This window comes from Elephantulus edwardii, unplaced genomic scaffold (genome assembly GCF_000299155.1).
Source record: "Elephantulus edwardii isolate Elephantulus edwardi_28Jun2011 unplaced genomic scaffold, EleEdw1.0 scaffold00193, whole genome shotgun sequence".
Classification (NCBI taxonomy): Eukaryota; Metazoa; Chordata; class Mammalia; order Macroscelidea; family Macroscelididae; genus Elephantulus; species Elephantulus edwardii.
This window is the reverse complement of record NW_006399943.1, coordinates 1,430,096-1,443,558: the sequence shown is the minus strand read 5'-3', so window position 1 is coordinate 1,443,558 and position 13,463 is coordinate 1,430,096. Positions and strand designations below refer to the sequence as shown.

The 13,463-nt window shown below is 48.4% G+C and overlaps 1 protein-coding gene across 1 annotated transcript in view; it reads right to left on the bottom strand.

Moving 5' to 3' along the window:
- Positions 1-1,441: 1,441 nt before the first annotated feature.
- The window catches only part of LOC102859098 (guanine nucleotide-binding protein G(s) subunit alpha isoforms XLas-like), a 52,618-nt gene continuing 40,596 nt past the window's right edge, over positions 1,442-13,463 (bottom strand). The window contains exons 4-14 of the mRNA XM_006896920.1: positions 13,333-13,377; positions 9,330-9,384; positions 9,126-9,245; positions 7,111-7,208; positions 3,265-3,319; positions 3,061-3,134; positions 2,894-2,952; positions 2,678-2,798; positions 2,412-2,542; positions 2,234-2,301; positions 1,442-1,944 (exon numbers count right to left, since the gene is read on the bottom strand). Of these exons, the coding sequence (XP_006896982.1) occupies positions 1,798-1,944; positions 2,234-2,301; positions 2,412-2,542; positions 2,678-2,798; positions 2,894-2,952; positions 3,061-3,134; positions 3,265-3,319; positions 7,111-7,208; positions 9,126-9,245; positions 9,330-9,384; positions 13,333-13,377 (973 nt within the window). The 3' untranslated portion in view covers positions 1,442-1,797. The remainder of the gene's footprint in view (positions 1,945-2,233; positions 2,302-2,411; positions 2,543-2,677; positions 2,799-2,893; positions 2,953-3,060; positions 3,135-3,264; positions 3,320-7,110; positions 7,209-9,125; positions 9,246-9,329; positions 9,385-13,332; positions 13,378-13,463) is intronic.

Here is a 13,463-nt window from a genome sequence, read left to right as displayed (position 1 = left end):
AACAGTGGCACCATATAGCATTTGTCCCTTTGTGACTGAGATACCTCACTCAGCATAATGTCCTCCAGGGTCACCCATTTTGAATAATATTGCATGAGTTTCCTTGGTACCTTTTATTTTTCTTGCTTTATTATTCTAAGACTTCCTACACATTCTTGAGTACTTTTTATGTGCTGTTGATACCACCTCATAGCTGACACACATCTTTTTTTGTGATAGATTTTTCATTCATTCACAAGAGCTCTTTTATTATGGCAATAATTGTTATTTTTCATCCCCAAGTTCTTTTGTTTTCTACATGATTAGAGGACTTGTTGGCATTTATGGGCTCAAGTTGACTAATTTCTCATCTCCCCAACCCCTCTCTTCATGGAAGGTTCAATGTCAATGCTTGGGTGAAGAATCTTCCTTCTCCTAGGCCAGCAACACTGTGACTTAATGGACACGTCAAGGGGACTGAAGGTTAGGGTTCTGAGTGCATGGTATGTGGAAGCCATCATGCTGCAATTGTATCTCACTGTTTTGAGATGGGGACCCACGTGGACCCCTAAACACTCCATTCGGGGGGGGGGAGGGAAACGTATCATGTGACTCCGCATTTCAATCCATGTTTATTGGATTTCTGTATCTTTTTAAACATAGACTCATGTATTTACCCTTATTTTCCCTCCTTATTCTCCTCCCCGTCATTCATTCTCAAGAGCTCTGTGATTACTATGGTCACGCTTCTTTAACATTTTTCATCCTTATCATCTTTTATACAGGATTTTATTTTTTTTTATTTAAATGTTTGTGATCAATTTATATTGAATTCATTTTGTTATATGGCATGAGGTAGGGATCAGCTTAAAATGTTCCCAAATAGTAAGCCGTTCCATCACACTCTCTTGAATAAATGTAGTTGCCTTCATGATTTGAAAAACTATGTGTCTAAGTTAGACACATTAATTGAGTCAAGCATCAGAGAGTGCAAAGCACATGTAACCATCCTCTGTGGCAATGGGGAGACTCAGTAGCCAAGGTTAAGAGTTACTGGTTAGGGTAAGAATAATCCAAATGTGAAATTGTGTGAGTGTGCACCATGGCTTATCCTGAGGGTAGGGGACTGGAAGAAGGGGCACCAGATGGACTTTTTCTATTAGAAACTTGTTTAAAGAAACCCAAAGAGTAGGCCAACAAAAGCCCTTAACGGTCAAGCTTTTGCATGCACTTAAAACTTTTGGGGCCTTGACACCTCTACCTGGAATGCTGCTGTTGTTGAGTTCGACAGAGTCAGAACAGACCCATAGCTGCCCATCCAGCAGGATGTCAGAGGCAGTTAATTGCTCTGGAGGAAATTCCTGAAATAAGATCTACCGAATTTTGAACGTAATAGGCCTGATCTAGTTGAAATCACAAAAGAGTGAGTTTGCCCGCAGCCGCAAATAACTCACAACAGTCACATCTTTTGCTCACATTTAATTTTTATTTATTATGTTTTTTTTAATGCTGCACACAACAATATTTATTTCATTTATTTGTTTGCTGCTTGTATTTATTTTTTTTTACGTAAAGTGAGAGGGAACTTTTGTGGCCTTTTTTTTTTAATTCTTTAACTATAGGCCGCCTTAAGCTTTCTAAATTGTATAATATTTAAGCAAGCTGAAAGGGAAAAGGGGTTTTTGCAAAAAATCACTCGGGGAAAGGAAAGGTTGCTTGGTTAATCATGCCCTACAGTGGGTGATTAACTGCTTGTAGAATTAAGTTTCATTTTTAATTAACTGTGCTTAAGGTTTTAATTATATCAGTGTTCCCTCTTTACAGCAGCTCATACTGACGAAGGTGCATGCGCTGAATGATGTCACGGCAGTCGTTGAACACGCGGCGAATGTTCTCGGTGTCCACAGCGCAAGTGAAGTGGGGGTAGCAGTAGTGGCGCCCATCTCCACTGGCGGTGCTGATTCTCTGCGGGCATCAACAGGGGACAGTCAGGGACACAGCCTTCAAGAGCCTCTTCTACTCTCCTTCAAGAGTCTCCTATGGGGACACCTCCACCTGGGGGATGCTTATTGAGTATAACTCTTGACTAGCTATTGCGTTTGGATAACCACAAACCTAACAAAGGACCTCCAGACCACTAGAAGGAAATGTCGCACTAGCTATTGGGGGGGGGGAGCTAGATAGCTTAGTCCTCACATTAACTCAGTTTATGTCCCTAAAGAAAGAGAAGGTGCTAAAGGTGGGCTCCACTCACCAGAAATTCGTCGCGGATGAAGTACTTGGCCCGGGTCACACGGGGATCCTCGCCAGGCTCAGGAGTAGCTATGGAGAAAAGCAGTTATTTTGTTATTTACGGTAACAGTACAGCTTCGAAACTATGCGGGACTCGAGTGAACCCACAAAACATGTTCTCTGGTCCAACGTAAACGTACCATCCTCAGGAGTAGTGTAGCGAGCGAACTCTGGGAAGTAGTCCTCGATCTTGGACTTGCCAGCAAGGACCTTCTCGGCCAGCAGATCTTGCTTGTTGAGGAACAGAATCACAGAGATGGTGCGCAGCCATCTACCAAGGACAGAGGCAGTTTAACGCCCAGGGGAGACTTGTTTTCTCTAACCGCGTAAAGCAAAGCAGAGCTGGGAGGTCAGGAACTGGACTGTGGGGCTAGCTGCCGGGGGCCTCGAGGGTCACGCCACAGACCTGTTGTTCCAGATGCTCTTGAAGAGGTTCAGAGCCTCCTGCAGACGGTTGGTCTGGTTGTCCTCGCGAATCACCATGTTGTAGCTGCTGCTGGCCACCACGAAGATGATGGCAGTCACATCTTAGCGACAAGACGACAGAAAGCAGCGAGTGTGAGAAGGGAGAATGGGAAGGAAGGGGACACAGAGGAGCCCCGACAAGAAGAACGAGACGTACCATTGAAGCATTGGATCCACTTGCGGCGCTCATCGCGCTGGCCGCCCACATCGAACATGCTGGGGAGGACAAGAGGCAGTTAGCTATTCACCGACCACTGGTCCACCGCTCTACAGACGGAGGGAACATCAGCGAGCTGGTGAGAAAACACTGGCAAATCCACTTACTGGAAGTTGACCTTGTCCACCTGGAACTTGGTCTCAAAGATTCCAGAAGTCAGGACACGGCAACGCAGCAGGTCCTAAAGCAAAATTCAAGTTTAGGTCACTATTTTTATGGAAACCCACCACACTATTGGTCACTGCCAATCTGGGGCAAACCCCTTGAAGAAGAACCTCAAGCAACGGGTGATGGTGAGAAGAACTGCATACCTGGTCGCTGGGCACATAGTCGGCCTGCTTGATGACATCGATTTTGTCCAGGAAGCTGGGAAGGAAAAGGCATGGTGGTGTGCTCAGGACACGTCACTCTGCCAACGATCTGCTTCTCTCTACAAAGTCAATCTACACAAACCTGACTGTGTCCAGTGACACAGCAAGAAGTCAACTGGACCTTTGCATGGATCAACACAACTGACCCCACATTATAGCTCAACATCTGCCTTAGCACAAACAGCATTTTAAAGTAAGTACTTCTAAAAAATCCATTTGGCGACTTACTTCAAATTAAGACTTGGAGGGAGGAAGAGAAAAAGGAGGAGGAAAAGGGAAGTAGCAATTTGAAATTAGCATCAAGGCATCAGGGGACCAAAGCCACTTCTACACACACGCAACGAAGTCTTGAGAAGACTCAACCCCACACACGGGACAGTGGTGTGCTGTGCCCTCACTTTTCGTCCTGCAAAGCTGGTTTTCAAGAAAGCTCAGTGGGGCTACCCAGATATGGGGCCCTTTCATCCTGACTTACCAGAAAACCTAAAACTTGTGAGCTGTTTGGCTTTGATAGAAAGAGCCAATAGTCTGGAAGTCGTGATACACACGTGCCACTTAGTTTCTTAAAAACCGTGGGCGGGCCTATTTGAAGGAGGCACACCCTCCCACTCCCTGCTACTTATGCACACAAGACTGTTTTTAACTCCTCAGTAACTGTATCCTCTCCTCCTTTTAAGAACCTCATTTATTAACGAGAACAAAGGAGGGTGGCACAGAGCGGGTGTTCGTGCCCCAAGCACCTCGAACAGGAAACTCACAGGAGGTTCCCTTCCGCTCGAGCTGGCCCAGGGGGCAGAGCACTCCAGATAGTAAAGCTTTAGGCTTTGTGTGTGTTTGTGTTTTGTTTAAAAAAGCTCCCAGTCTGCAGGTTAAAGTGCTTTATATGGTGAGAGGGCAGACAAGAGGGTCTGGGGTCCCCTCATCGCCCCAAACTCGAGAACAGCGCTAAAGTTGAACAGGAAGAAGCTCTCTATGGCCCTCTACCGCAGTAACTTTTCCTCAAGTCACAGGCTCTTTCCTAGCGTGACTACAAGCCCAATGGGGAGAAGGGACTTTTTAAAAGATGGGGGGGTAGCAAGGAGTATGGAAAAGGAATGGTCAAACTAGTTGGGGACTTTTGGGGTGGGGGAGGGGAAAAAGAGATGGGGGGATTGTTTTAAAAGTGGGTGAATTATCAAAGGCTATCAGCAAGGGAGAAGTCTATTTACAGAAACTCTCGAAGTTCCCCCCTTCCTTTTTACCAGTTTCGAGTTAGTCTGGCCTACAGGATACACTGACTTACCCAATCAGTCTACTATTACAGCACCCTGCCAGAAATAGCTCCCCAGCCGCCCTGGCCTCCAGCACCGTCGTCCTGACAACGGAACCACAGTTCTAAAAATAGACCATCAGCACCAAATCTTGTGAGAGAGACATCTGGAGTGGGGCCAGCCAAGCCCCAGCTCCGCAAATGCAAATAGGCAGTTTAAGACGCAGGCCAGGTACCAGGATCTGCACTTTACCAGGAAGGCGGGCCACCCCACAGGCCAGTGGCTGCACCCGGGGCTTGGAAGCACCTAGTGGGGGAGGCATTTTAAAAGTTTTGAGTTCCTCTCTCTTCCTCCCCTTCAGTTTCCTTAAAACTTTCCATAATCTGTGCAAATGTTGTCGTTGTGAGAGAAATACGGGGAGAAGTCACTTAGTGTTGCTACAAAAAAGTTTTTAAATGATTGATGGGGAAATGGGGGTAAAGGAACGAAAAAGGATCTCTCCTCCTCCAACCCTCAAATCTGGGATGGTGAGTCTTAATCTCGTACCTGCACTTAACTTCTGACTTGGATCCAAAATATGAAAGGCAAACAATTCCAGGATTTCCATTTGTTTTGTGTTACTATTAATAACACTTCCAGCTTTTCGTCCGAACTTTGTAGAAAACTCAGGGACTTTGTTGAAGGAGGGGTGGGGGTCACAGAGACCTGGCCAAGACGGTCCATTTGGGCTTTCTTTCCCCCTCCCCCTCTCTGGGCCTTGTAAAAATAAGACAAGTGGGCTTGTGCGTGTGCAAACTTATGTGAAGACGGAAGCCAGCAGCTGGGCTTCTTATGGAAAAGCCAGGCGGGAGAGAGAAACGGATACCAACTTCTTTACCTACTCTTAAAAACAAGCTGCTGAGGGTGGCGGGAAACCTCAGGAACGTGACTCTTTGTTTGCTCTTTGGCTGATGACCCCTTTTCCTTTCTGCTGTCACCAAAGGTCTTTAGAGGTGGGGGCTGTAAGTCTGTTGGTTCCCCCTTATTCTTCCAATAGCAAGGGAGTTCCTGAGCTGTAACTGTCTCACCCATACTTAGTGTCCCCCTAGATCACAAAAGGCACCCCAATTTCTAAATACCTTCACTGAAAGGGCTCTGTGGCCACAAACAAAGGTATCTTTGACTGTTTTTATGATCCTGACCACCAGATGCTGGCTGTATCGCAGACAGGATGAGAACAGTTGTAAAGTATTTCAAAGGCAACGTTCCAGATGTGTGGTTTACATGTGCCGGGGAGCAAGCTGCCTGGGAGAGGGCTTGGCAGGAAGGGATGAGGTTTTCAGCAGCAGACGTGGTGGGTCAGGCACGAAGGACAGGGGAGCAGTAAAATAACTTTTTTCCCACTTGTCTGTCCTCTTTCACTGATGGGTCCCTTCATCTTTCAGAATGTGGATTCTGTCAAAGGGCCTAGGATTGGACCAGCTTCACCAGGGTTCATACCTACACACAGGTGTCGCTGGGAAGATAGTGGAAGGCTGGTACCAGGGAGGAAGAGGCGGGGCCTAAGCTGGGTGGGGGTGGGAGGTGAAGCAGGGATGCACTCATCTTTATCAGAGCCTCTGGAGAAGCCTGGATTGTTCTAGGAGCACACCTGTTTTCCAACAGGGCCAGATGCCAGTTTTAGCCAATTAAGTGAGGTGAGGTGAAGAGAAAAGGCCCTTCCTAAATTCATTTCCTCTTTGCAGAAAACCTGAGCTATGACCACAGGTGAAAAGCCAGAGGTCTGATCATTCAGGGACCACCTGCCTGTGACGCCGCTGGGTCACTGAGGTGAGCTGTGTTCAGGACAGACTCGGTCCCCGACTCCTCAACCATCACTCTCAGGTTCTCACTGAGGCCATGTGTAGGGCCAACTTAACCTCTGACAGGGTCCCAGCCACGGTCCTGTACTCTTGGGCATAGGACACGAGATCCCCAGACCACTTACCATCCTGGAACTATGGCCCTCTGTGAGTGAACAAGGACTGAGACTGAGTTCAAAGGTCAAAACACAAATCTCAGCCTAGCGAGAGGAGTCCATTTGGTGGCATGAGTGGCTAGGCGGCACTCAACAGTGGAGGCTGGGGTTCACTGCAGCCCTTACTCTCTTTTTATGTTTATAAACCACAGCCCGAGACAGTCTGTTCGGGGGTGGGGGGCCTTCCCTGGGCCCTGAAATAGGTGGAGGTCAGTTCAATTAACTCATTAAATTACTCCAAGCTAATTAATTACGAGTATCACTTTCTCACAAGTAATTATCCTATTACTTTCTCAGGCAGTAACTGTTTATATAAAATACTGTTGTCCACATGAACCAGTTCAATCAGGGCTTTCCAGAGCCCATGAATCAGCCTAGGCCTTTCTAACTGCAGGTAGGAAGAAAGGACTGGCTTCTGCCAACAGAAGTCATCCGCAGGTAACTTGGTGGTGAGCACTGTGAGCGTGGGCGTTTCACGCCTTTCTGCCTAGTTTGCTCGCCTCCTTCTCTTTTTTGGGGGGGAGGGAGGGTGTCACTTACTACTGGGCACAGTCGATGAGCTGGTACTCATTGGCACGCTCGTAGCAGGCACGCACCCCTTCATCTTCCCAGAGCGCCTTGGCATGCTCGTAGAATTCCTGAAAGGGATGCCAGAAAGGGGGATTTAGAGAGAGGGAGGTGCTGGCCTCGAACTGAGTATGCTGTGTGGGGAACCCCCAGACTATACTGGACCACCCCCTCTTCTGATGTCTTGAGTGTGAACCAAATGAATACACTTGCTTAAAAGGGATGCAAGGTGCTACACATGGTCAGAGGCAGCTGGGCTTTAAGACCACCACTGTCTCACTGCTGTCAACGGCTGGCTTTGGATGCAGTCAGTAGTTCTGGGGTTTTGCCTCTTTCTGTTGGAGGGGAAAAGTGAACGACTGAATAATTGTTTGACTTCACGGCACTGTTTACTTCGGAAGACTATACACTAATCTGTGTTTGGTGGCCGTGCCAATGAGTGATTCAGTACTGTGAAAACAAGAACCTTCGTTCTTAAGATGTGCTGGGACCAGGACTTCTTTCTAGGAAAATGTCAATTTTAGCCTCAAAAGATGATGACAGGCAATGGCTGGCCATGCTGGGCCAATCTTTTGGGTAAAAGGATGGTTGATGGGAATGACTGCTCTCAGGGATAAATGCTAAATTTTGTCAGTTTTATAACTTGAATGTGAAGGGCCTTTGTGTCCACACATCTAGGTCTACCTGAATCACAACGGTTTATGCTTCTGAGTCTCAATGGCAGGTTGGGGCTTGAAGGTAATGAACTGACACATATTCTGGGAGGAGGCAGCGGAAGAGTAAGGAGTAAGTGGCCGTTTTAGAAGACAGACCCCAAAGTGTATGTCAAGAGTGACAAAAGGTAATTAATACTCAGTGGTCCTGTCAACCCACTGTCATCTTCTCTTCCATTACGAATATTGTTTATATGTTTTAAAAAGCTAATGGTTTTCAGCATACATTGTGTTTACTGCTTCGATTTTTGTTTCTTCTGCCAAACAAGTGGCTATTTTTAAAATGTTACCTCCTCATCTGCAGAGAGGGCAGCAGTATGAGCATACAAGTTTGCAGCCCAACCCACTAAAAATACACAAATTCCCACGAAAGCTGAACAAAAGGCAACAATAACTCATTGTTTTAACTGCAGACAAGTCTCTTCCTTCGGGGCCTCATAAACTCGAAAATCTTTCCATCTTGCTTCCCGTCCTTTTTTACAGACCATTGTCCCCCATGAGGGGGCCAAGGCAGAAACTTTGGAGCAGGAATGTAGTCTACACTCCCTAAAAAACTGTTCTTCGTGTAGCAGACGCACTGTCAGTACCACGCTTGCCAGTCGACAAGCTGGTGTGCACTGTTGAGTTGGAATCAACTCAATGTTGACCTTTGAGCGGGTTTTCAGGGGCAGTTAATTGCACAGGAGATGGGGCCATTGTCCTGCCAGGCAGTGTGTGGATTTGAACTCAACACCCTTAGGCTGGCAGGGCAACTGCTAACTATTAGGTCACCAGAGGCTCCTGGAAAAGGAGCTTCCGAAGGATGTCTTTGGGGGCTTATGGGTTTTCTGGTTGATAGTTTATAGAGGCCAACCTTTTATCTTAAAATAGGCCTGTCTTTGGGGGTGTCAACTGTCCTCATCAAACAGACAATTCCTATTTGCATCCCACTTTCGGTATGATGTTATGGAGGGGATGAAGTAAGCCTGTCACAGCTCAGGCCTTTTTGTGTCATTAAAAACTTAGTCTAATACAGTGAGGTCTGCAGTTCTGCAGGGTGGCGTTTCCGGGTGGGCATGGGCAAGGCCGCACCACAGTGCCCTAACCAGGAAGCCATGTGTGCAGTGAGCTCTTCTTCCCCAGGTCAGGGGTCCTGACCTGTGGACTAGACATGTGCTTGCCCCATGTGACGTCAATGCTGCCGCCACCTGGTATCCAGATGAGCTGCTCCTCGCCTGTCACCCTACCTGCCAGGGGAAGGGAACTGAGGCCACCCAACCCCAGGCCAGAGCTTACAGGGGGGAAATCAAAGTCAGGCACGTTCATCACGCTCAGGATGTAGTCCACTCTGAACTGGTTCTCAGGGTTGGCCAGCTCCACAGGGGGAACCAGGTTGCTCATGGCGGCCACAATGGTCTGCAAGGATGGAACGAGAGGTCAGGGCGGGGGCAGTGCCTGCACAGGGGACTAATGTCTGAGGGCAGGGGGCACAGCACATACTTCAATGGCCTCCTTCAGGTTGTTTTTGATGTCCTGCACTTTCGTTGCCTTCTCACTACAGTGGGATTGAAAAGAAAAGAAGACATCATATAGCACCCCACCGCTGCTGGCATGTCTGTCAAGATGTTCCAACTAAAAGCATAGTATTCTGTTCTTCCATGGGGTGTGGGCCGATTTGTGCAGATACCTGCATAAAGGCAGCGTCAAGGTCCCCCAGGTGCCCGAGGGACGTGCCCCGTGGGGGTGGACGTAAGGGGGGGGTTAGCAAGCTGTTACAGGGAGGAGTGTTAGTTGCTGGAGCAGAAGTTGGCAGTTCATTTCCTATTGCAAATGTATCGACCTTTTACGTCCCTATGCCTGACACACCTATGCTATTGCTCATAGCTGACCCTCCAGTAGGTTTTGAGGCACACAGGAGATTGTCCATCAGTCTCCACAGAGCAGTAGGTAGATTCAAACTGCGGACCTCTGAAGTGGCAGTGCAATTCTTTACCACTAAGGTATCAGAGCTCTGCGATCCCTACTGTGTTCCCTGAAAAGATTCCGTGTGTGTGTGAGGGAAGGGGGAAGAAGAGTCACTGTAGGTGGATGGGAGGAGAGAGCTATCAGGTGGGACAACGCGGATCTGAGCTCTGGAGGAGTGAACAAAGGATGAGGTTGGGTTGGGGACTGAGGAAGTGGTTACTACGCTGTAGCCTCTGTTAAAACCCTAATTCAGGGCTGTGGCCCCTTACTCATTTCTTAGTGATGGTTGTGTGAGCCAGCCAATAGGTGGGACATTCATGAGATGGGCCTCAGTGTGGATAGGGTCAGACCAGATGCTGCCCCTCCCCGCCCCAAACCCTGAGTGCTTAGTACCAGGGTCTCAGTGGGGGAAGAAGGGGAGGGGTCTGCACGGCAGAGGCTGGAAGGATGCTTCTGTGTTAACGGTGGTCTCACTGATGTCAGGGACAGGCAGAATGCTGTGTGGTCACCGATCTGCATGCCAGGTTACATCGGCCCAGATGCTAGAAAGCTTTGAGACGCCTGCAAGGTGGTGTCTGGAGCAGGGCAGTTGTGCTAACTGTGGGGTCTGTTTATGGGGATCCAAGAAGGACCACTTTGCTTGAGGGGTGAATAGACCCTCCCATCACATACTTATGTTAGGCCCCACCCCTTTCCGTGAGGGTCAGAGGTTCGGAGAGAGGTGTTCCCGTTGTGGGGGGTGGGAGGGTTAAGGGGAGCAGAGCTCATCTGCTTGCTGTCATTTTCATAAACGTCACTGTTCAGTGTGAGGTCCCCGCTAGGTTAGTGCCCCCCCCCCCAGCTGGGACAGAAGAGGAAGAACCCCTCTGGAGACAGAGTTAGTGTGTAGGAGTGGGAGGGGCAGGGAAAGCAGGGGTCCGGAGTGAAGGCAGCCTGCTTTGCAGCCCCTCTACCTCTCCAGGCAATGACATGCAGGGCTGACTCTCAGAATGGACACTCAAGCTTTACTTGAGGGGGACCCTTCTGCTCCCTAAGAGCCCTCCCACCCTGTTCCCATGATCCCAGCATGGAAATAAGGGCCTTCGTCACTTCTCTGTCACTGCAGGGAGGGGCAGGGGTAAAAAGGGGCAAACTTGTGGTCAAGGGTGCAAGGGGGTGGGGTAGGCAGGAGTTCCAAGAGCACCCCAAACAGACAGTTAACAGCAGTGGCACAGTTTACAGACCTGCCACAGGAACAGGCATGGCAAGGCGGTGTCCCTGCAGACTGAGGGGCGGGGGGAGTGAAGGAAGAGAGGGGCATTCCCTGCAGACCCCAAAGCTGGCCTGTCCCCTCCTGTCAATCTGGAGGGGGGGCAGTGTGACACCTGCCCTGCCCCCCCCACACAGAGCATGCTTCTGTGATCCATCAGTCATGTGACTTGCAGACCAAGGTGCGTGATTTAGGGGCTAGAAGGAAGATGAGTTTTTTTGATAGCTCTGGGGGCCACTCTATACAGAGCGGGGGCAAAGCATTCTCAGAGACGAGACTCCCTCGCTCAGTTGGGTATTTTGGTCTTAGTAGTAGTAGTATGATAATTGGAAATCTTCCAGTCTTAAATATGGATATTTTGAGAACGTGTTCAGGATTCATCTACGTATGTGAATAGGTGTGGGAGTGTAGCAAGTATAAAACAGCTAAAATAGAAATTGAAAATCTAATTTGGGTGTGTAATACTAAAACATAAAAATCCTTCCATTGAAGCAATTACTGCGTAGATGGAGGTATTATACTGGGGGCTGGCAGATTGAACATCATTTTTACGAGGGCTTAATCAATTTAAGATCAAGTTGTGAAATTCTGAGAAAATGTCTCCCATCTCAAAGTGACTTAACAAAAACAGAGCATCCGTCAGTGGTTAGAACTCTGAATACAGGAGGGGTGCTGGCAGTACTCTTGGCAGCTGTTGTCAACCCCTCTCCCACCCGTAAGGTAGACTAGGTGGGCTCAAAGTTCAAGCTCATTCCCCCCCCCCCAGCTAAGCATCAAGGAAGGTGACAGGCTTCATTCAGGGCTTGCAGCTTCTCTCAACTTTTGCAGAAGACAGAGGAGGAAGGCGGAAGACAGACGCAAGATACAGGGATTGCTGAGGCATGCGAAGTAGTTTTTATTTATCATGTCATAATTGTAATACTGTTGTTAATACTGTTGTTAGGCTGAAGAACAGGTTCACAGACAGAGCAGGCAGGGTTATTAGTTGGGGTGGAGGGTGGGCCACGAGACTGAGAAGACAGGCGGCTACTTAAGAGTCACTATTCCTTAGATGCCAACTTCTGGTGCAGCTCTCACTGTGTTTATGCAGGTACCAGTGTTAAGGGTGGTGATTACACATTTTGGCCAATTAGAGGATCCCGATACTTTTGTGGTTGACTGACAAGAGTTCTCATCAAAGGTCAGATGTCAGGTAGCAGGTAGCAGATAGTAGTAGTAGGCGGCAGGTAGCAGGTAGGCAGTGGGGCCCCCTCCCCCTCCCCCCTCCCCGTAACAGAATAGTATCCTTATTAGAAGATCCTAAGGTAGAGCAAGTCCAGCATGCAAGTGGGATTGGACATAGCCGGGAGGATGAGAAACTGTAGTCACCATCTAGAAATAATAGTCTCTAAAAGAAACAGATGAACAAACACGTGTCAGTTACTTTGTCCCCGACCTTGGTATTGTCTGTCCCTCCCTTCCCTGGCCAGAGCAGCTCGCTCTGCGAGGTACGCTAAGGCTGGGTCCAGTGGCTGTGCGGATTCTCACAGGACTGCATGCTGACGGCCAGCCGGGCCAACCTGGCATGCATGTGTGCGCGCCTGCATGTGTGTTCACGTGTGTGAGGATGCAGGAAGTGAGAGGGGGAGAAGGCTGACAAGGCCTTGAGCAAGGACGTGTGAAAAACAAAGGCCCCGCTGCCTCCTTCCCCCAAAATCAGGCCAACTGCTCCACAAAGATCCAAATACGCCCCCTTTCTCCCTCCAAGAGGATCCACCTCCTGAAAGGTGCCAGGGGTGGGTGAGCTGGGGTTTCTGGAGGAGGGGGAACAATTTTAAAAACTTCAAAATGAAGGACTGTATGGTGCTGCGGACTTTAGTAACAGAAGGTAAAATTCACCTCAAGGAGGTCTGAAATCTGAAGAGCAGACAACCACTGGGTGGACGGGATTCAGTAGATAGTTTTTAAAAACAAGCAGTTGATTCAAATAAGAGAAATGAGGGAGTGTGTGTGGGGGGGAATAGAAACCATATGGAAAATCGTCAATTTACAAAATCCTAACCTGATGGCCTAAGGCTGCCATCGACAACTCTCCCCCCAGCTGGATCTGATTAGCCTGGAAGCAAGGCCAAAAAAGAAAAAAAAGATTCTTTTTGCTCCAAGATGCTGAGAGCTGGTCTGCGTGTTAGTGAGAAGAGAACGGGTGGCTCAATGAGTGATGTCTGCTGTCTCCTAGGTCTCTGCCCTTGGTTACCCAGCATAATCTTCCTGTGTGTTTGTTAGAGTTTTTCTGTTTTAGAATGTGCCTACCCATCGCTGTTGCTCCTGGTAGCCTGCGCGTCCTCTTCGCCGCCCCTTTTAAAGAGAGATTAAAAGCTCACCTAATCTGCAAGGCACCGCAATTTCCAATAACAACCATAATAATAATAATAATAATAAGT